The sequence below is a fragment of the Lepidochelys kempii genome, chromosome 10 (genome assembly GCF_965140265.1).
Source record: "Lepidochelys kempii isolate rLepKem1 chromosome 10, rLepKem1.hap2, whole genome shotgun sequence".
Classification (NCBI taxonomy): Eukaryota; Metazoa; Chordata; order Testudines; family Cheloniidae; genus Lepidochelys; species Lepidochelys kempii.
The window spans coordinates 37280991-37304179 of record NC_133265.1 but is presented as its reverse complement, the minus strand read 5'-3'; the positions used below and the strand labels follow the sequence as shown (position 1 = coordinate 37304179).

At 48.7% G+C, this 23189-nt stretch overlaps 1 protein-coding gene across 1 annotated transcript in view; it reads right to left on the bottom strand.

Annotated features, from left to right (window-relative positions):
- Nucleotides 1–1686: 1686 nt before the first annotated feature.
- The window catches only part of NTN3 (netrin 3), an 88845-nt gene continuing 67342 nt past the window's right edge, over nucleotides 1687–23189 (bottom strand). Inside the window, exons 6-7 of the mRNA XM_073362904.1 lie at nucleotides 11099–11173; nucleotides 1687–8014 (exon numbers count right to left, since the gene is read on the bottom strand). Of these exons, the coding sequence (XP_073219005.1) occupies nucleotides 7686–8014; nucleotides 11099–11173 (404 nt within the window). The 3' untranslated portion in view covers nucleotides 1687–7685. The remainder of the gene's footprint in view (nucleotides 8015–11098; nucleotides 11174–23189) is intronic.

The window sequence follows — 23189 nt, the reverse complement described above, 5'->3', positions numbered from 1 at the left end:
ATACAACGATGTGCATGCATAACACACTTGCATTGTGCCTGTTGCATCACCCTCTAGTGGCTACTCCCACAATTAGGATAACAGTCTTTTGTTGCTGCCAATGCATGGAGGGCTGGAGGGTGCCATGGTATACGGTAAGTGTTATGAGCACAGACTGGGATTTCTAAGGAGTTAAGCACCCAGATCTTACTGAATTCCAATGGAAATTGGGTGCCTAACTCCCTTAGTCTCTTTTGGAAATCCTAGCCTTAGTTAACTAACTTCCTTCAAGATGTCAGGGAGAGTCAGGCTGGCTCACTCTCCAACAGCATCTCTGGCTTTCCTGTGCCTGGAGCTGTGGGGCACAGTGATCAGTGGGCAGCTAAGTAAGCAATGGGTGTGGTGACAATGGCACACCCGAATATACTATCTCATCCTGTCCGCAGCCGGAGCAAGGCTTCTCTGGGAACAGGGCACAGTGTTCTTGGTCAGATGGCTCCAGATGTGGAACAAAGGCCCAGAAGGTATCAGAATAAGCCCTATGCCTGGTTATGGAGCAAAATGCAAGAGCTGCTTTCCCCCAGAAGGAACCATCGGTTTCACTTCCGGTGGGCAGGAGACAGTGAGGGTCAGGGAAAAAGCAGAAGGAAGACCATATCTCAGTTCTAACAGTGACTGAAGTTAAAGACCGAAAGAGCACAGAGCCATTTATGCAGGTCACTTGCTGGGATTATCTGGGTACATCTGCCCTGCTGGGCCTCAGGCACTGGTGCACCTCAGTCCCTCTTGTTCTCTGCCTGTGGCACAGAACAGCCTCGTCTCCTGAGGGCTGTAATACTTTGGTCTTATTTTGATTGTTGACTTTAGTGGGCAAGTGACTGGGTTGTGTTGGTGGCCTGTGACAAACAGGAGGTCAGACTGAATGAGCCGGTGGGCCCTTTGGCCTTAAACTCTATGAATTTCAGGGAAATCCTTAACTGTAGCTCTGGTGCCAAGACATTATGAGAGGCGCATTAAAAATGCTGGTGAGGATAGACAGACGGACAGATTAGACTAAAAGTATGTTTGCAGTGTTGTTGTAGCTGTGTTGGCCCTGGCTATTAGAGCAGCCAGGTGGGAGAGGTGATATTTTTCATTGGACCAACTTCTGTTGGCGAGAGAGACAAGCTTTCCAGCTCCACAGAGCTCTGCTTCAGGGCTTAAAAGTAAGACACATATCGATGTGATTAGGTTTAGATTAACCAAAAAATACTCAATCATCGGGCGGCATGTAACAAACCACGCCTGACTGCTCCCCAGCCTGCTAGGCCCTTTAGAACCAGGAGAAGAGGGGATGTGATGCACTTAGAATTTCAGGGTTGAATTTTTGATTAAATCCTCACGAGGCTATTAAGGAAACCTGGTAACTCCAGAGTTAGAGGCAAAGTCTGTCATGGATTAAAACCATCTTCAGAGCTAGCAGTAAATGGCAGTTCTCAGCAGCCAGAGGTGAGGTGTGCCAGGGCTTAGTATGGAAGAAATGGCATTTAATATGGCCTGGAAGAAGGGTCAAGAAGTGACAAAAGTGAGAAAATTTGCTCAGGGAAGCTAAATTATTGAGATTAACATGCCTGCTAGTCAGTGGCACCCTCTATTTTCAGAGTCCGTTTCTAAATAGCTTATAAAGGGTTAATAAAATGTTAATAGATGGTTTAATAAATAGTCCATCATTTATTACAGATTGTTATACAATCCAACAGGTCAATAGATTACATATAATCATCTGTAACACTGCCTCCTGATTTGTTCATAACCTGCTGTCACACAGACCACTCATAGCTGTCACATGCTTATAGCATCTGTTAATTATTTATCCACCTTATAGAAACTATTTGTAAGTGGACCCTTAACATAAGCGTGACCAGTAAGCGTGTGTATGCACCATCCCCTACTCGTATCATCGGCTCGCCTCGGTGGCCGTTTTCTGTGTGATTACTGGCCAGCCTTTCTTTACGCTCCACCAAGTGAAGAGAAGTGGGCTTTTTGCTCTACCCCTTTCAGAGGGCCGAGGCAGCACCTCCGCTGTGGCGTGCCGCTGTAACCCCTGCAGCCGTGCTGATCTACACCAGCTGAGGAGGCATATTTCATTAGCAAAGGTGGCGCTAGTAACAAAGCTACAGGCAATTTTAAAACCATGGAGGCACATTTTCTACTGGTGCAAACTGCCCCAAGTCCCGTGATTGCCATGGAGCTGCACCAATCGTTGCCAGCAGAGTTGGCCCCAGTGCCTGATTTTGGTTTCACTCGGACCCCCATGTCCAGTTACTGAAGCAAATGGGGTTGCACCAGAGTAAAATGGGGGTAAGAGTGACCTTCACCCCTGTGCAGAACACCAGCCTGAAGTCGAGGCACCACTCACAGCAAGTGGAATGTAATCAGCGTGCACAGGCCCAGGGCTGCATGCACAGGGCTGAATTTCATCTAAGTGAGCTCAGAATCAGGGTCCTTGCTTTTGATCTTGATGGGATCCCTTGAACCTCCTCCTTTGGAATCCAGTCTGGGTCTCAGTCCCACCCCCCAAACTCACAGATCTTCAGCTGGTGTCAATAAGCACATTTACCCCCGCTATGCTGAGCACTTGCCTTGTGCTCTGCGCGAGGCATGCTTCCAAGTGGGCCTTACTGGTGCAATTAAGAAGCAGCTGAACCCATGTCCGGGGTGGGGGATGAGGTGTCATCAACAGTTTAGCATCAAAAGCCAAATGCAAACTGCAGTCTCAGGGAAAGAAAACACCGATTTAGGCAGGCAATACACATTAGACTCGTGTTATTAAAAACAATAATAATAAAAAAGAAAAAGTACATATCTTATATATGTTACACTATGTTCCATAACATTGGTTGTTATTTTTTTTTTACATATTCAACATTATTTCATGGAGATGTCCTGGTCCACAGCCTCCCTCCAATTCTTTTGCTCTGTTGCATATTGGAAACTATTGACAAGACATACAGGTTATAACCTAGAGGTCCAAAGCTGGCCTGAGGAGAGGGTCAGGGAGATGGTGTTTCCTGCAGCAGGCTTGGCCCATGTCATACCTACCATTCTGGGTGCCCAAACGTTGCAACGTTCAAGGGCAACTTGCCAAAACACCAAAAACTGTCCTGAATCTGCCCTTATATGGTTGTATGTTTAAATACAAAGTAAAGGCACACAGGCACAGGCTGAGAGTCTCCAAGCAGCCTAGGGGCTGTAGATGTGCCTCTTTAATTAGAGCAGCATCTAACTCCCCTAGCCAGCTTTGCAAATGTCAACCACAGCATTTACCTGCTCAGTAAAGGAATATGACGTGAAATGCCTTGTGGTCTGAGTTCACCAGCTGTCAAACCCGACAGTTTTGTCCTCACCTGACACAGAGAGAGCAGCAGTGAGCTTTGTTTTAGGCTGGGCTGGGTTGGATTTGACCCTCAGGCTGCAGTCTGGGCACGCAAGGTTCATAAGCTACAGCAGTGAAATCTACCCCTTGTACAGATGGTCAGCAGGCAGCTTCAGCGCCCCTGCAGCCCCACTCAGGGTGTAGGTGTGATTTAAGATGCACTTGTGCCGCAACTCTATGTGGGGTGAGTTTCCTCCCCCAAAAGGTGCAGCCCAAGTGGCATTTAGTGCATGAGAAAGTGAGAAATTCTCCACAGCATATTCACCCAGGAGCAGCCGTTCTCAGCGACCATGCAAAACCCCTCCACAAAAAAAACACCCTTCTCTTGGTTTGTGCCTAGCAGCTTGGGAGTTAAGCAGTTACTGTGACAGTTGCACACTTTCCTGGTCACTTTGAGAGGGTCTTTGTTGCAGAACAGGAACAGCACACATACACGGACACGGACACACACACACACCCCGTCTCCCCTACCCCCAAGAAACTAGGGACAGCGAAAGTGATGGCGACTGTGCCCATAGAAGCCAGCAGAACAAGCCTCTTTAGGCTTCAGTGGGAGTTGACCAGGGCCCATCACACCGCTGCAGAGGCCTGTGGGCCTGATTCTCCCCTACCCTGCACCCTGTGTGCTGCAAGGGGGTGTCAAGCACTCCCACTCCTGGGCCAGCTCCTCAGCTGGTGTAAAGTAGAAGTGCTTCTGTTGCCCCCCGTGGAGTTATGACAGACTGCAGCAGCTGAGGGTCTGGCCCATTACTTGGTAACAGGTTGCATGACCACGTTGCACTGGTGTTAACGGACTGCACACAGGGTAAGGCGGGGGTGGACCAGGTCCTGTGGCTCACAGACACCGGAGGGACGGGAAGGTAGAGTCACATTAGGCTAAAGCAGGGCATGGGTGCTCCGTGCATTTTCCCCATCAGCTGGCACCTGAACAGATTGTGCACCACCCTTGTGCTACCTGGGCCCTTTCCCCCACTCCTGAGAGCACAAGGGGCTGTATGTGGAGCGGGAGGGGACATGACGTTTGTTCTCACTGTGTGGCTGTAATTCACAGGAACATTTTAAACAAAAAGTACCTGTAACATTTAACGCCAGGAGCGTGCGAGTTCGCTCAAAGCCCTGCCAAGCAACTACATCAATGCAGGTGACCCGAGGGACGAGCAGTTACTATGCTACAAATGGGCCCGTGTCACAACTGTGTTAGTGACACACGAGTCTGTTACTTGTCAAGGCGCCTGTGGCCATTATGTCAATTACTATATTCAGCGCAACTCTGGAAGCCCTGCCCCCCATCTCATTGCCGGCCCACAGGTGTTGGGCATTCGCGCCGCTCCACCACGCTCTAGCCAGTATTCCCGTGTCCCATGAGCCACATTCTGGGAGACAGGTCTCAGCCTCCCACCCCTCATTGGAGTAGGCTAGGCAGCTGCCACGCTAGCTTATGCTGCAGTCAGGCTCTAGGTGCCCCTTTGCATGTGTCAGCAGTAGGTAAGGAGATTGACACGGGATGGAGGGGGCATTGGTACGGCTCAGAAGCCAAAAATGAGCCCTGAAGGTTGCTAGAGTGTTGTTCTGCTAGAATACATTAGTAGGGCCACAAACAAAATGGGCTTTATTTGTAACCCTACAATAATAAACCATTGTACAGCTTCTTCCCTAAGCATAGTCAAAAATGGCATTGCAGCTTCTTACACCAGGCCTGAGTTTGCCCCATGGTGTACATTGGTTAGGAAATGACAATTCCTAGCACAGCAATGGCTTGTGGGTTTGTTTTTTTTGAGGGGGGGGTCAACTCCAGAGGTCAGTTACATCAATGTAAATCCAGGGTAGCTCAGGTGCCTTTAATGGTGTTGCTCTGGAATTACATGGGTGTAAATGAGATCAGCGTCAGGGCTTTGGTGTTCAGTGGGTGTGCAAAATATGTGTGACACAGCACACTGTGGGTCTGGTCCTGATCACACTTACACCAGGGTAAATGAGGAGTAACTGCACTCAAATCAAGCAAGTTGCACTGGTGTAAAATTGGTATGAGAGGAGAATCAGGCTGCAGTGTGAACTCACAGGCCCCCTGGAGAAAAGGGTAGGGTTTTTTTGCAATTGATTTCAATAATTAGCCAGGTTTTGGCATTGTAAGAAAACATGGCCTCACATGTATGGTCCCAGGTGACATTACCTGCTGGGGCCTGGCCGGGGGGGGGGGAGGGGGGACGACTGGATTGTGATTCAATGACCATCCCATGATGGAGGCTGAATGTAAATAACATGAGTAGTGATTAGGTGTCAGGAATGTGCATTTCCACTCTGCTCCATGTACTAATGCAAACACAAGGGTGCACCTGCTAGTGCTGTCTGCTGTGAGAAGGAGCAAAGGCTGCCGCTGGGCAAACTAGTCCAGCTAGCACACCTCATGTGACCATTTGCTAGTCTGTCTCTGGTCCTCCCACAGCTATGGAACTTTGATTTTCAGCAACCCCTTGTTCTGCCAGCATTCATGGGCCTTCAGTGCATGACAGTCCTGACCTCAAAGAACTTTGCTAAGCCAATTCTGGGCCGTCAGCCAGCTCTGCTAATGTACCTTAACCATGCCCCAAAGCACCTCCTGGTGTTCAGTCCTGCATCACTATGCAGATCACCTCAGTCTGGCCTCACAACACACTCTTCCATTCCTGAGCTACTACACAATTCTGCCAGTATCTTAACCTGCAATGGTCCCTGTGCTAGGCCTGGGCCCTCACACAGCTCTGCCAATGAGCCTCAGTCTTAAACTGCTCTGCAGCATAATGCCTCCCTGAGCCACAGGTGCCCACGGCAATTGGTTTACAAGGATTATCCCGCCACACTCTGTTTCCAGGCTGCTCCGTTATCTTGCTGCACCATTTCCTGCCCTCTGAGTAGATCCAATCCAACAGCCACCCAGGCCCACTCTGTGCCCATTTGGAATATGCCTGTGTTAAGGGACTACAATTCCCTTGCCCTGGTGAACTAGAGCTTCTCGCCATTACCACCAGTGCATTAACTTTGCTTTATCAATCCTACCCCTTGAGACTCAGAGGGCTGGGGAAGCACAAAAACACTCCGAGGACTCAGTCTTCCTGGGATTTCACCTGCTGCCCCCATTTACACCTCTGCAAAACACTGTCCAAGTCCAAATGGCAGCATTTCACAGTCCTTTGGCCCAGATGAAAATAACTACACCAGGTGAAAAGCAGGGCAGAATCAGGCCCACAGCTGATTTATGCATGTCGAGCCAGATCCTCAGCTGATACAAATTGGCTGATTTTCACCCAGCTGAGGATCTTCCCCCACAAACATACACATTTTCTGAGAGGATATAAGAGGGCCTTTGGCAGTGACCTTGGCTAAGACCAGTCTGTAGGTGGGGGCTGGTCCATGGCAGCAGTCGCTGAATAAACCCAAAAGGCCTGATTCTCACTGTGTAACGTCAGTGTCATGCCAGTGAAATCAGTGGTGGTATATCAGCATTAACATGGTGTAACTGGCAAATCAGACCCTTTGGTTTTTCATGGAACTCCAGGGCTGGAATCTCCTCTCATACTGGATGCATATGGAAATCCATTAACAAGCCATGCACTTATTCCTTATCTATACCAGTACATATGACAGAAGAATCTGACCCTCTATGTCCAATGCTTTTGCTTTCCCTTCAGGGAGACCTGAAATAGGGTAGAAGATGGGAATGGGGGAAGGTACGTCAGGGAAATTCTCTGGCCTGTGCTATTCAGGAGGGCAAACGAGATGATCACAGTGGTCTCTTCTTACCTCATAATCCATGAACTGACACCAGGTCAGTCTCAGTTGCTACGGATGGGAAGGGGACTGAAGAGCTTAGACTTCTCCACACCCAGGTGTATTGTGGCCAAGTGAAGAGTTGAGGACTTGTGCTTGGACACTGGGAGCAAGCAGGGCATGGAGCTCATCACCAAAAGGGAAGAGAGATCAGAAACATTGAGAGACACCCACAGGAGACGGGCCCAGACAGAGAGGTCTTTTGCTTATATCTTCTGAGCAACTTCAGACCTAGTAACACTGGGCTCATCCTGCACTTCACTCCTCTTTAAAGGCTTGTCCTTACTGTGTTACTTTTAATCAACATTAAGGACACCCCCCCCCCCAGGCACACCCGGGCCTTCACGCACACAAAGGAACCCATCGCAAATATACACTATAGACAGGAGAGTCAGTTCTCGCTATATATATATACAGAGTCTCTGGGGAACAGTCTGAAGAGTGCGCATAGGGCGGGGACTTTAGTAAGGGACAGACACAAAACCCATCATGGTTTCAAACACTTCCCCTTCTTCTCTCGCCGCTGCAGTTTCCGCAGGCGCCGGGTCCAGGCATCCCGCCACTGGATAACCAGGCTGTTCTTGTCTGCCATTAGTCCTGGACGGTCAGTGGGGTTTTCGCTGATCCCCATGACAAGGTATTTTCTGCTGATTTGGATCTTGGGGCACTTGCAGGCCAGGTCTTTCATGTGGATCCACAGGAAGTTATCACCACGCTTCACGCGCTCGTCGCGGCACTTGTAGACCGAGAGGACGTTGACGGTGAACTTAGCCCAGTTGGCCACTGTCTCCATGTCTAAGACGTTCACTTGGACAACTGGGGGAAAGACAAAGAGAGATGTTCAGAGTGGAGCAAGAGTCAGTGATGATACTCTTTTAGGGTGACCAGATGTCCCAATTTTATAGGGACAGTCCTGATATTTGGTTTTTTTTCTTATATAGGCTCCTATTACCCCCCACCCCCGTCCCGATTTTTCACACTTGCTATTTGGTCAGCCTATACTCTTCTTCCACCCCACCTCCCACCCCCTTGTTCTGGCAACAGGCACATTTGCATGGCTCAATCTTTGTGGGATTGTTTCTGCTCTGACAGGGGAACCACCCACCCTTTAAGAAAACACTCTGTCCTGTTTCACTGCAGCTTCTCGACGGACCAATTCCACAAGATCTAGTTACATCTTCTTGCCACAACACTCAGTTCCTTGGCACTAGAGATGCTTGGAATTTTTCCTTCAAAACAGTTTTTGGGGATGAGAAATGGCTTTGTGATGAAAACAAAAATGCTCACAATAAATTTTTCAGTAAAAAATTTCTGGTTTTGGTAAAATTTCCCACAAAAAATGAAAAAAAAATCACCAACTTTTTTTGTTTTTGTTTTTTTATGAAAAACTGGAAAATTTAACGCCCCCCCAACCTCATACCAATTTTCCAAAATTGCCAGCGAAAAGTAATTAGCATTTTTTGACCAGCCTTACTCAGCACAGCTATCCCCATGCTTCTTAAAGCAACAAGCCCCCAGGGCACAGCTTCTGTGGTCCAGAGGATGATTGAGACTGCTGAGTGCTCAGAAAAGGCAGCCTTCAGGAGCCTACTGAGCCTCCAAATTCTACCTGCACTGCTGGAGGACAAGATGTTGCTTAATTTTCCTTTTCAGACACACATTGCTAGTCAGTGACATTCACCCTGCTTTGGGACTGTCATATGGTTCTGAGTTTTGCTGGCCAAACATGATTTCATCTCAGGCCAGGTACATGAGGAAGGGGCAGGATGCTGGGGAAACCAAAGTGGAAAGGCAGTGATTTGGCCCTGGAAGACACAGGGCAGCAAAGAGTTGGAAGGCCTGATTCTCCCTTCACTGACACTGGTGTTAATTGGGGTTAATTTTACTGAGGTCAATAGAGTTATGCTGGGTTAAAACCTGTGTCAGGTTTCAGAACGAGGCCACATTAACTTGGAACGCCTCAGACCTCCCCAACCACGACCCAGTGACGGGACTCCTGACAAGCAGTTGTAGCAGCTGCCTGGCTGGCTGGGCTACGGGTAGTACTGGGTGTTTGTAGCCTGTCACTCAGGAGATGTGCACTCAGTTTCTAGTTCTGTCACTGAGTCCTTAGGTGACCTGGAGCCAGTCACTTACAATCTCTCTGTGCCTCAGTTCTCCATGGCGAGAATGATGTTTCCCTGCCTCTCAGGAGTGTTGTGAGGATAAAGTCATGCCTATCTGTGAGGTGCTCATATGTGGTCCATAGGTACAAAGAGCAGCTCAGGGATCATAGAATCATAGAATATCAGGTTTGGAAGGGACTTCAGGAGGTCATCTAGTCCAACCCCCTGCTCTAAGCAGGACCAATCCCCAACTAAATCAGGGGACTGAAGAGGAAAATCAGGGGTCACCCTAAAAGAAATAGTTGGAAAGTACCTGGAAATTAGAGTTTTGTGGCTCAATAGATATTTGCCGGCAAACACAATGTTGAATTTTTCGACACTGAAATGACCCACACTTAGAATTCCTTTTATGGGGGATCTACAAGCTCCCATGAGTCTATTACGGGCACATATGGCACAGGTGGCTACTTGGAACCCTTCCATTGAAAGTTCTGAGAAACGTAAATGGGTTAAAGTTGCAAGAAAGTCTAGCTGAATGGAAGGACTAGTTCTGGTGAGCTCTTCTCTCTCCAAGCTCACATTCACTCCAGCCTCCTCCCCCACCCCATGACTCAGAGCCATCTGACAGCCATTTCTATTGCTCTCCACCTTGCCAAAACCATCTTTTCGGCTGGAGCCAAGGGTTCCTGTGGAAGATCAATCAACCAGCTCTCTCTAGCGAACCTCCCTCCACGCCCGAGTGTGAATGGCCCTGTGTCACAGTGATTAACAACGTGCAGTCAGCATCCGCCCAGCCTGGCCTCACAGTAGTGATTCACATCAGCTTTCTCCCAAGACCCCTCAGACAACAAGAGTATGGAGAAAATGTTCTTTGTAAGGTATCTGGCAGGCAGGGAGGGATGGAGGGGGAGAGGGCATGGAATGATTTAACAGGTTTGCTTTAATGAATGTCATGCTGGTGGAAAGGGCCAGACTGACAGCACCAGACACTGAAGGTGTCACTTTGCCTCCACGGCAGGTACCAGATGGGCAGTGGCAGCACTAGCTTCCAGCACCCCCTCATCGGTGCACTTCAGCAATGTTCTAGACAGACGGCCTCAAGGAGTGAGAGGGTCACCTATACTCCATGTATATTCGGGGTGAATTTGGGGAAGATGGCTTCCCTTGAAGTGTCTGGAAAATTGGCCCCCTCCATTAAATTAAATTAAATCTGAGTAATTGAAGCCCAGAATTCCTGACTGCAGTTGCAAATCAGATAATTAAAACACCAAATTCTCAGATTCCTGCCTGCAAATGCATATTCAAGCCATTGAACAAGATAGCCTTTAATTTTTAGCATCTCTACCAACTAGCGTGCTGATTGCCATCTCTTACAGTGAGGGTGAGGGTCAGCTGAGGAAAGATAGGGGATGTGGACACCAGTCCACCATTGGCCAGAGACCACCATGCGCCATCGAACTACCACCAGATGGCAATGACTTTTGGTCACTGCTGACCTTGGATGCCTCTCTGTAAGCAGCTGGATCTCTGGCTAGATTGAGGCCCAATAGGAGAGGAACAGAGGGTGGGGGAAGCTTGGATGGAGTGAACACAAACTGAATTCCCCTCTCAGTCCAGAAGAGCACGACCCGCCTAGGGCAGGGTGAGATGCTCCGACAGATCAGGGTGGGACAGAATTGTGTTCCCATCCCAGGACTGGGTTTGCCCATCCAAGGCGTGGCAGCAGGTGTCCGCTGGCCCATTTCCTCACTCTTCTTCCCTGCGAAGTTGACTTCTGGAAGGAAGAGCAGCTTACCATAATCCTTCTTGCAGTATTTTTTCATATTAATCTTGTAGTTGCCTTTGGCTGGCTTGCAGTACGAATCACAGTCTGCAGAGAAGGAACAGAGCAAACTAAGAGCTGAGTAGTTTCAAACAAATCCCGTACAAGCAAAACCATCACAACCAGGGGGAAGGAGAGGCTAGGGGAAGTTTGCATCTCTCACCTGCAACACTGTACGCTGGTATTAACAGTGAATCACCCACTTGGGGCAAAGACCAATAAAAGGCAATATCATTTCATACAGCAGATTTCAGAGAGACTGAATCCTCAAACTCTCTAGAGCTTTTGAGCCAGATCCTCAGTTGATGGAGCTCCTCTGACTTCAGCTGAGCTCTGCTGATTTACAGCAGCTGTGGATAATAAAACTATAGAGCTAATAATAAATAACAGCGGTGGCCGAGAGAAATCGAGAGGCACAGATTTTAAGCTCTTCAGACAGGGACTGTCTTTGTATGTGTTTGCACAGCTTCTAGCATAATGGATTCTTACTGGGACTTTTGGGATAACATAATGAGAATATTAAATAATAATAACCATGGGCAAGGGAGAAAATGTGTCCTCAGCTTAGATTTGAGATGGACAGTGGAGTATTAGAGGCAAGGTGTCCCGGGTGGTAGGAGCAGCAAAGGAGAAGGTTCTTGCACCACCAATAGCCAGATTGTGAGAATGAGGCTGATGCTAGCTAAATAAAGGAGCTGGGAGAGAGGCCCAGAGAGGCCAGATCTTCAGCTGATGTAAATCAGCATAGCTCCATCAAAGCCAACAAAACTACACTGATTTACATCAGCTGAGATTCTGGCCCCATGTCCCTTAGGATGGGCTGGAGAAAGTTCTAAAGAGGGAGTTAGAACACATTTTGCCAAACTCATGTAATTCCACTGAAGTTGAGGGTGTTACTCCAGGGATGAACTTGGACCATGTAGAATCCTTTTGACCTGTATTCTGATGCAGACAGGAAGTCAGCGGAACTGTCTGTGGCATGGGTTGGGCTCAAGCTTCCTCATAGGTGTGAGGAGGCAGGAGCAATGCAGTTCTGCACATGCCAGGCCCTGGAGCTCTGGGAAACAGAGCTGCAGAGAAGGGAGTTGCAGGAATCCAAGGGAGAGGAGCTGCAAGGGGAAAGGTGGTGAAATCACAGCAGGATCACGCAGGAGGTGTGCTGCAGATCTGAGGGATGTAGGAGGAGAAGGAAATTGGAGTCCAGGGTAACATCAAGGCTACGGGTATGGAGACAACAGGAAACAACAGAGTCCAGCAACAGATAGGTACGTTTGAACACGTTCCATCTCCCTATCCCACAGCACACCGGCAGTGTAGGAGGCTGCTCTGCTGCAGGAGGTATTTCCCTGAATAACCTGAACACACTCCACCTTCCACCCGTGAGGGGCATTGCGCTGCTGGGACGTGGCCGGGGAGGTGTTCTTTGTGGACATGCAGCATCATTCCAGGTCTTTGGCACAGCACAGGGCGTTGCGCTCCCTGATCTGGCCACGTTCCCTGGGGCTGGGCTCATGCCATAGGCCAGCCTTTTTATGCCTATTACTGAAAGCCCAGCTTTGCATGGAGAGCAGAGCAGTTCTGGAACCTTTCTCCCCAATGTCTTTGATCCCAAGGATTTCCCAAAGCAGCCCCCTCTTCATTCCTTTCTCCTGCCACCGTCCTTTGAACAGCTCAATTTGTCTCTCTCTGCACATTTTGCTTAGGTTGTGTTTTTCTGAGCCCATCTTTCTTCCTTTCTTCCCCTCTTGCAGATTCTCTATCCAGCTTGGCTCCATTTCCCCTGGGACAGAGCAAGCAGTCAATGAAGCTCTCTTTGTCTGTTGGTTGCCAGAGGGATCGGAGAGAAAGAAACAAAACAAAACACCAACCTCCCCATGCCAACTTCCACAAGAAAAAAGGAAGAAAACCAGAAATACAAACGGACCCTGGATTCTGCTGCTCTCTCCCTTTCCGCCCTGCTCCCTTTTATTCTGGCCTTTGTGCTGCTGGCTCCAAATTTGTCACTGATAAAAGCAGCTCAGCACGAAGCTAATTCCCCAGCAAAGGGGAGTGAGTGCTGTCCTCTACCCCAGCTTGCCCTGCCCACCTCAGCTGGGCTCACGGTGCCCAGGGGGCACCGGTCTTTTCCTGCTTCACTTTGTTCTCCTCTCCCTTTTTATTTAGGGAAGCACAGAGCCACACTCTGGCAGCTTTTATGACAAAGACATTTATGCTAGGTTTTTCCATTTCTCTCCCTTCCCTTTTTGAATGAATCTAGCGCTGACAGAGGATGCTCCACTGCCCATCCTGGGGCCTGAATCCCTTTCTTTGTTAACAGAACAAGTACAGTATGGGCAGCAGCAGTGCAAGCTTCCTGCACATCCACTGCCACCAATGGATCTGAACCATGACTCCAAGGAGGGCAGCTTGTAGATGTTGCTGTGGAGATGCTCACAAGTTGGCTAGGCTAACCTGGGTGCTCGGACCCAGGTACTGATCACCCAGGTTAACTGGGCAGTGTAACCATAGCCTTGGTGTTTGACGTCTGTCCTTAGGCTTCAAATGCAGCATTCAAGGAACCCACAAAGTGCAGGTTTGTCCAGAAGAGGATTCAGGGTGAGTCAAGAATCCCACTGCAAGACCTCGTGCCAGTCTCTGCTCTCATGCCTTCATCAGACCTGTATCCCTAATGCTGTATCACTAATGCAGTGGGGCACTAAGGGCCCTGTCAGAACCAGCGCCTCACTGGGCCAAGCACTGGCTGTATCTGCATGCAGACTAATTCTCCGTGGGAGAGAATTCACAGCAGTAAGTATCAGAGAGCAGCACCAGACTGGGGCAGATGGCACTGGGGCTGGTGGCAATAGCATAGCACCGAACCACATCCAGCCACGGGATGGGAAGTTGTTCAGAAAGCTGAAAGGAGAGGGGATGCAAAAGAAGGAGGAGTGCTAAATGGCCATACATGGCCTAGTGTTAGTCTGATTACAGAGTCCTGACTAGGTTCCATCTACACTTTATCGATGTTGGAACGGGGTCAAGTGACAACTGTGTTATAACCAATCCTCTAACTGGGTTGTAATTGTGGCACACACGGGGTATACGAGAGACTGTGATGAGTGACAATTTGCTAACACCTCTCCCTGCAGAAAGCCAGTAGATTATAGTCCTGGGGCAAAGCCTTGGGTTGTGGAGAAGAGGTTCATGAGATGTGCAGAGCGGATGGGAAGAGAAGGAGAGACAGAGCAAGCCTGGCAGCTGAAAAGCTTTGAAGAAACTGAAGTTTAAGCCAGCGACCACTGCCAGGGAGATCTGGCCTGAGAAAGAGCCATAAATCTGAGCCTTTTTTTTTTTTTGGTATAATAATAATGTTTTTAAGTGCCACAAGATGTAAACTAATCTACTTAGTTAGAAAAACATGTTTCTAGGGAATTGAACGATTTCTCTTGAAGAAACCAGGAGGGTTTCAGAGGAAACAGTGAAGTTCTTTACAAAGACTAGAAATTATTATTAGCACCATTATTTGTAAAAGCTATAAAGATTTCCAAAAGATCATTCCCCCTTCACTGTGCCACCCCACCATTCTGTCCCAGTCCCCCCCACACAATGCTGCTAGAAGCTCATCAGCAGAAGATTAAGCAGGAACATAACACAGAGGGCTGAGGGCAGCATGAGATGTGGAGGCCGGGGAGAGAAGTTGGCAAGTGGGAGGAATGAAAAATGATGTGGGAAGTGGGTGCGGGAGACAGTGGATAAAGTTTTCAAAAGTGACAGATTTTTAAAGGTATTTCAGTACCTAAAGATGTATTTTCTAATTGTATTTTCAAAAGCACTGAGGGTGCCAAACTCCCTTGAAATCCCATTTGACTCCCACCTGCATCTTTAGGCACCAAAATACCTTTAAGAATCTGGCTCCAAGTGATTTAGGATCCCATCTCCCGTTATCAGAAGGGACTCAGGCACTTGGAAGCCCAAGTCTATGGGCATTTTTGAAAATGGGACTTGGGCTGTTGAAGATTTTCCCCAGTGTCCCAAGATAGAAGGAGGAGGAGTAAGGGAAGAGGAGGCTGGAGAGATGAGAGCCTGTCTGCTCTGGTGAAAACCCTGATTCAGTCACAGGCAGCCAGCATTCAGCCCTCCTGCGCTGGGGTTGTCAGTGCTCCTGAAGTGTAAGCAAGGGTGAGCTGCACTTGAAACAGGGATGGAACCTGGTTAGCTTCTCTTTGCCTACAGGTAGGAGGCAGCACTGGTGCAAACACATGGACTGCTGATCTCCAAGAGTTGCCTGGGTCCTATTCCCAAGGGTAACAAGGCAGGAAGAATTGGGGATGAAATGCAGACAGAGGAATTGAAAGATGGAACAGAGTGGGAAGGATGACTGAGGAGAGGGAGGCATGAAGCTGAGTTTGGGGGGCAGCCAGAGACCTGGTGTGACGGGTGGGAGATAAAAACAAGAAAATACACCAGACACGAAGCACACAGGTGACATCTTCACTCTCCCTGCAGCCTCCCCACTCAGTCCTGGGTTTTGAAGAAAAAAAAAACTGCTCTGGATTTACAGTCATGATTAATATAATACAAATGTGATTATGAAAGAACAGAAACAGTGTTTGGAATTAATAATTTAGGCTTTTTTTAACCTCCGTTTTGTGCCGAGGAACATTCCTAGAATATAAAATTAATTTCTACTTCAATTTATGTAAGAAACTTAAAAAAACCCAAGAAACCCTCATTATTTATCTCCCCTTCTCTCCTCCCCCATTCTACCACATGGCCCTGAGTCTCAGCTAAATTCAAACCATTTGATACTGTTCTGGTCATGGAATGTGGCCTTGAAGTGGGTGTACATATACTTTGCACTACCAGAGCAGTGTAACAGAGCCACAGTGGAAGTAAGACTCATGCCCCACATGGGAGGGTATGGCTGGGTGTGACTGCAGTCCAAGCTGACATACTGGAGCTGGCTTTTACCAGTGTCACTTATTTTGCTCGAGTGGAGCTGGAATAAGCGCTGTTGGCAAAGGGGTAATTTTGCTAGAGCTTGTGTTGTGGCAGCTTCACTCTTCCAGGCCCCAGGATTTTGCCAGTACAGCTATGTAGGCACAAACCCCACCCCGACTGACACAACTACGTCGGCAAAAGGTTGTAGCATAGACCTGACCAGCAACGTGGGCTCATAGTTCAGACAAGACAAGGAAGTGATTTTCCTCTCACGGGCATTGCTGTAAATCAGGAGTGACTCCACTGTGTTAACTGGAGTTATACGGACAGGAGAGTCAGGCCTGGGCTTGTCTCTTTCTGGGGTTACTCATTGCGCTGGGCAAAGTGGAGACACCGCTCCGGGATGCTGTGATGCTGACCTGTGAGCGGAGCAAGAGAAACAAAAGACACAGAAGGGAAGGGACAGAAGAGTTGAGAAAAGAGTGCAGGGTGCAGCAAATCTGTTCCAAAGGCAAAGCAAAGCAAAGCCTCAAATCAAGTGGATTTCTGGCCCCGTGAGCCAGGGCTGTGCTACACCCTTTATATCAACCCTGAAGGGCAACCCTATAAAAGTGTCAAGAGAAGTTGGACAGCCATCAGAGGAAATGCTTCACAAGCACCTCTCTCACTTGCCAGCTGCCAGAGCATTTTTTCCTCTTCCCAGCTCCCTTGAAACTTCCCGGACATGGTGTTATACACGCTAAGGGGATTTAGAAAGAAGATCAGTTTAAGTCTGACTGGCTCCCCAGATATCATCCAGGTGGAACAGACACCCACCCATCTGCCTCCCCCTGTAACAACCACCCTCCCCACCAGAAAAAGTGCACGTAGCTCTGAGCTCGGGGTTCCCTCCAGGATGAAGAGGACACCTGGGAGCTGGGGGACCATCCACAGAGTCAGCTGTTGCCAGAGCTGAAGAACAGGTGTACACAAGTGTGTGATGGGGGGAGAGTTGACGTTTGGGGAGGGGGTGGTATGAGGGAGTCCTGGGGGGCACAATCCCATTGCCTACTGTGTTGGCACCACTCAGAACGAAACATTCCATGTGGAAAGGGAAATCAAAGCAAAGGGACCGCAGCCAAAGCCAATCCACAGCTGATGTTTCCTCTTTCTCCACTGGGTGAGGTATAAATGGGCCCAGTGCAAATCCATCTATGTTCCCAGGATACAGCACGCAGCCCTGCTCCAGTGTGGCTAAGCCACCAGCACTGGCTGGGACAGAACTGCCAGGGGAGCTCTGGTGGAGGTGAGGGTGAATGGAGGGGATCCCGGCTGTGGCTATGGGTGAAGGTGAATGGAGGGGATCCCAGTTGTGGCTGTGGGTGAGGGTGAATGGAGGGGATCCCGGCTGTGGCTGTGGGTGAGGGTGTGTCTTTGCATGCAGAAGAGGGAATGCTGTTTCCATGGCATGCTCCCTGCTAGATCCCAACCCCTCATGGACCGAGGTCTGGAGGCTGGTAGGGGGCATGGGGCCAGCTGGTCTCTAGTGGATACTTCCCCCTATTGCATGGGGCACTGCAGTGTAAGTCACTGCAGACAGCCTACAAGGTGTAAGCAGCCCCTGCCCCAGTCATGAGGGATGCTTTTGGTAGCAAAGTTACTGCAGGACCCATGTTGACCAGCAGAGGAAGGCAGCCAGGCTGCAGGGCAGAGACAAGAGGTCCTCACAAGGCTGTCCAATGGATTCCCTGAACCTCCGACCTCATCCATGGGAGCAAACCTCTTCACACGCAAGGAAACTCCAAGACACGCTACTCTGCATGGGAAGCAGCAGCACAGGGCAGAAATTGCCTGACTGTTAATAATAAATAACATATGATATTCACATAGAACCATCCATCTCTGAGAATTTCAACGCACAAACTGCAAACACAGCAGGAATGACGTCGCCCACCCATGACATGCAGCCACCTCTGGGGTGACTCACAGCAGCTATTTTATAGCACTCAACTATTGGTAAACTGTTGGGCCAAGTCATCCACTGGTACATCAGTGTAATTCCTTTGACATCTGGCCCTTAAATTGCAGGTCTCAGGACAACCTTTGAGTAGCAGCCTCAGCCATATGTAAAGCTGCCCTTAGGAAACAGGCCCATTGAAGGTACAGGGGAGTTGGGCACCTAACTCACCTAGGCACTTCTGTAATTTCCCCTAGACCCTATCAACATTTTAGGCTCCAAATACCATTGTAAATCTGGCCTTAAGACATGGCTGCATAATTTCTGCTGTGTCATAGCACCTGGGAATCCCAGCATTGAGACACAATGTCATAATGTCATCACTTGGACTACAAAAAACGAGAAGTCCAGTGGCACCTTAAAGACTAACAGATTTATTTGGGCATAAGCTTTCATGGGTAAAAAACCCACTACTTCAGATGCATAGAGTGAAAATTACAGATATAGGCATAAACATACCGGCACATGAAGAGAAGGGAGTTACCTTACAAGTGAAGAACCAGTGTTGACAAGGCCAATTCAGTCAGGGTGGATGTGGTCCACTCCCAATAATTGATGAGGAGGTGTCAATACCAAGAAAGGGAAAATTGCTTTTGTAGTGAGCCAGCCAGCAATTTTCCCTCTGTTATGGCATAGCACCTGGGGACTTTCCACACTAACACACTACTGGATCCACTCCCCAACAGGACAGCACCCAGCTGCCGCTGGCAGTAAGCCGTGACATGCACTGAACTATAGCATGGCCCACAGGAAACCTCCAGCACTGAGACCTAACCACACTACAGCACTCCAGAAGCTCTAGCACTGAGACACTTGGATCACTTCTGTTATATATCAGGCCCTGGAATCCCCACCACTGAGACACAACCGCAGCCCCCTGAGCCCGAGCCCCAGGACACAGTTGGATAGCTGCCACTATCTTACAAGTACCACAGCTGGACACATCTCTCACCACTGCAAATCTCTAGAATCCTGTGCCAAAGTCCTTTGAGATGGGGATAAGCTCTCATTGGGTTCTGCTTAAAGCTTCTGCCTGGTCTGTTTGCACAAGAGCGAGCTTTTTCTTTACAGGTCCCTGCAAATGAGAGACTCCCAGTGCTGGGGAGAACCAGGCACAGGGCGGGCAGATCACGTGCCATTGCCGGGGCTGGCAAAAGCTGGGCAGTGGTACCACAAGTGCATTGGCAGGGATGGGGATGTGCCAAGCAGCTGTGGAGTAAGAGGTGATGCCAGTGGAGTTTGCACCCACTCACCCACCCATCAGTGTGGAGTTTTCTTACATGTCCTAGAATTTAAGGCCAGAAGGGGCTCATGGAGTCTGACCTCCCACACAGCCCAGGGCACTAAACCAAATCACCCTTTTAGTACATCCAATAACCTAGCTTAGACTAAAGTATTCCAGCTCTGGAAACTAAACTGTCTTGTGCCACAGGCAGAGATCAGGAGGGACTGAGGTGCTACCAGTGTCCAAGGCCCCTGCAGGGCAGGAAATACATTTTGTTAGATAGCCCCAAATGACCATACCACTAGACCACTAACACTCGCTATGACCCTCTCTACCTCGGGGGAAAACCCTATACCCCCATGTTCATCTTTATAAAATGATTGTGTGGTATCCAATGCGAAGTTTGTCATGTCGGCTGTCTTCGGAAGGCTCATGATGCCCTGAGCATTGTTGTTAGTGTAATGTTATAGTAATTGTTACAGTAATGTTATAGTAAGGTTATAGGTTATAATTTCATGTATGTAGTTATGAGGCTGAAAATCCACATGGCTTAAAATAAGCCCAGGCAAAAACTCTGCAAGAGCAGAAAGGCAGTTCACACCTCATCAGGGCAGCTATGGGACAAACCCAGCCCAGCTTCACAGTCACAAAGGACGTTGGCCTAGGCAGCAACAAAAGAATCTGTTGGACTCTTGAGGGAATCACCCCCCTTCCTTTGGTCAGTATGGGACTACAATGAGGTAATGCTTACCTGACTCTAAGGGGGAAGGGGTGGGCAAAGCCAAGAGTGAAGAAAGAACATGATAAAAGGGAGAAACATTTGCCATGCTCTCTCTCTCTCTTTCACCTACATCTATAGACACCACACCAAGTGACTGAAGCGCTGATCAAAGCGGAGAGCCTGGCTGAAGCACAACCAGCTAGCCTGTGGTGAGAAGCATCTAAGTTTGTAAGGGTATTGAAAGAGTTAAGATCAGCTTAGAATGCGTTTTGCTTTTATTTCATTTGACCAAATCTGACTTGTTATGCTTTGACTTATAATCACTTAAAATCTATCTTTCATAGTTAAAAATGTGTTTATTCTACCTGAAGCAGTGTGTTTGGTTTGAAGCATGTCAGAGACTCCCCTTGGGATAACAAGCCTGGTACATATCAATTTTTTTGTTAAATTGACGAACTCATATACGTTTGCAGCGTCCAGCAGGCATAACTGGCCACTGAAAGATGGAGGTTCCTAGAGTTGTGTCTGGGACTGGAGATATTGGCTAGTGTCATTCGGTTGCACAATCCAAAGAGCAGCTTACATGCCAGAGGCTGTGCGTGAACAGCCCAGGAGAGGGGCTTCTCACAGCAGAGCAGGGTAAGGCTGGCTCCCACAGTCAAGGATTGGAGTGACCTAGCAGATCACCCATGCAGACAACACCAGAGGGGAACATCACATTCGCCCACCCCCAAATCCTGCCACCATTTCCTCTGGGACCTGGCCATAGCGCTTGGTAAAGGAGGCTGTGTGTGGTGAAGGCATGAATCATAGAATCATAGAATATCAGGGTTGGAAGGGACCCCAGAAGGTCATCTAGTCCAACCCCCTGCTCAAAGCAGGACCAATTCCCAGTTAAATCATCCCAGCCAGGGCTTTGTCAAGCCTGACCTTAAAAACCTCTAAGGAAGGAGATTCTACCACCTCCCTAGGTAACGCATTCCAGTGTTTCACCACCCTCTTAGTGAAAAAGTTTTTCCTAATATCCAATCTAAACCTCCCCCACTGCAACTTGAGACCATTACTCCTCGTTCTGTCATCTGCTACCATTGAGAACAGTCTAGAGCCATCCTCTTTGGAACCCCCTTTCAGGTAGTTGAAAGCAGCTATCAAATCCCCCCTCATTCTTCTCTTCTGCAGGCTAAACAAGCCCAGCTCCCTCAGCCTCTCCTCATAAGTCATGTGTTCCAGTCCCCTAATCATTTTTGTTGCCCTTCGCTGGACTCTCTCCAATTTATCCACATCCTTCTTGAAGTGTGGGGCCCAAAACTGGACACAGTACTCCAGATGAGGCCTCACCAATGTCGAATAGAGGGGAACGATTACATCCCTCGATCTGCTCGCTATGCCCCTTCTTATACATCCCAAAATGCCATTGGCCTTCTTGGCAACAAGGGCACACTGCTGACTCATATCCAGCTTCTCATCCACTGTCACCCCTAGGTCCTTTTCCGCAGAACTGCTGCCTAGCCATTCGGTCCCTAGTCTGTAGCTGTGCATTGGGTTCTTCCGTCCTAAGTGCAGGACCCTGCACTTATCCTTATTGAACCTCATCAGATTTCTTTTGGCCCAATCCTCCAATTTGTCTAGGTCCTTCTGTATCCTATCCCTCCCCTCCAGCGTATCTACCACTCCTCCCAGTTTAGTATCATCCGCAAATTTGCTGAGAGTGCAATCCACACCATCCTCCAGATCATTTATGAAGATATTGAACAAAACTGGCCCCAGGACCGACCCCTGGGGCACTCCACTTGATACCGGCTGCCAACTAGACATGGAGCCATTGATCACTACCCGTTGAGCCCGACAATCTAGCCAGCTTTCTACCCACCTTGTAGTGCATTCATCCAGCCCATACTTCCTTAACTTGCTGACAAGAATACTGTGGGAGACCGTGTCAAAAGCTTTGCTAAAGTAAAGAAACAATACATCCACTGCTTTCCCTTCATCCACAGAACCAGTAATCTCATCATAAAAGGCGATTAGATTAGTCAGGCATGACCTTCCCTTGGTGAATCCATGCTGGCTGTTCCTGATCACTTTCCTGATCACTGAGAACAGGGTGAGAGCTGTGAAGTCCCAAATTCTAATTCTGGCCATGCCACTCACTTGATGTGAGATCCTGGGCCATCTGACTTCACTTTCTGTGCCTCAGTTTCCTTCTCTGTACAGCAGGGATAACAACAGCAGCCTACCTCGCAGGTGTGCTGTGATGTTGAGTCACTGACTACAGTGTTTTGAGGCCCCTGAGCCAGACTCTTCTTTCACTGCACTCATGTACACTGAAGTGACTGCAGATGGAGGCTGGAGTGGCTGAGCAGAATCTGGCCCGCACAGAGCTATGTAAGTGCTAAGTGGTATTGTGAAGGAGTCCCTGCATTGGCAGTGAGGTACTCGACTCCACTTAGGTTTCTCTAACACTTAGCTAACACCACCACGGAACAGTTAATTTCTCCCCTACAGGAAGAATGAGTCGGGCGGAGCTCTTTAACTTTCAGTTGGGCTGTTAGTCTGGGGCACTCACCTGTATCACAACGAAAAGCTTTACTGAAACACAAGGGGAATATCAGATTAAAAACAGACGTCAATAAACTGCCTTTCCTCCTCCTGCCTCTCCTCTCCTCCATAGACACATTCCCCAGGTCAGCCTCTCTAATCCAAAGCACATACCCTCCGTCCCCTCCCTCCTTCCCATCCCTCCTCCATTGCCCCGAAACTTCTTTTTCCACTTAACCAAGTCTCCGTAGCTCAACTTGGAACTTTCAACACCACTAGGAATGATCTGAATGCATCATGCTCAGCAGGGGGACCCGGTACTGTGGCACGAATCCAGGTGGGCAAAGAAAGGAAATAGCTGCCATTTGTGTGAGCGTGGACAGGAGAGAGAGAGAGAGTGCATGGGTGTGTGCATGATAGAGATTATAGATGAGTGTGTGTGTGTGTGTGAGACAGAGACAGAGTGAATGTATGTGAGTGTGTATTGGGTGTGTCTGTGTACATACTGTGTATATGAGACTGTATGGCTACATTGTGTGTGTGTGTGTGTGTGTGTGTGTGCGCATGCACATGCATTGTGGGCCTTAGACTAAAGTAATTCCACTCATGTCAGTGTATTGACCCTGGATATACACCGGTGTAAATGAGAGAAGAAAGAGGCTCTGTG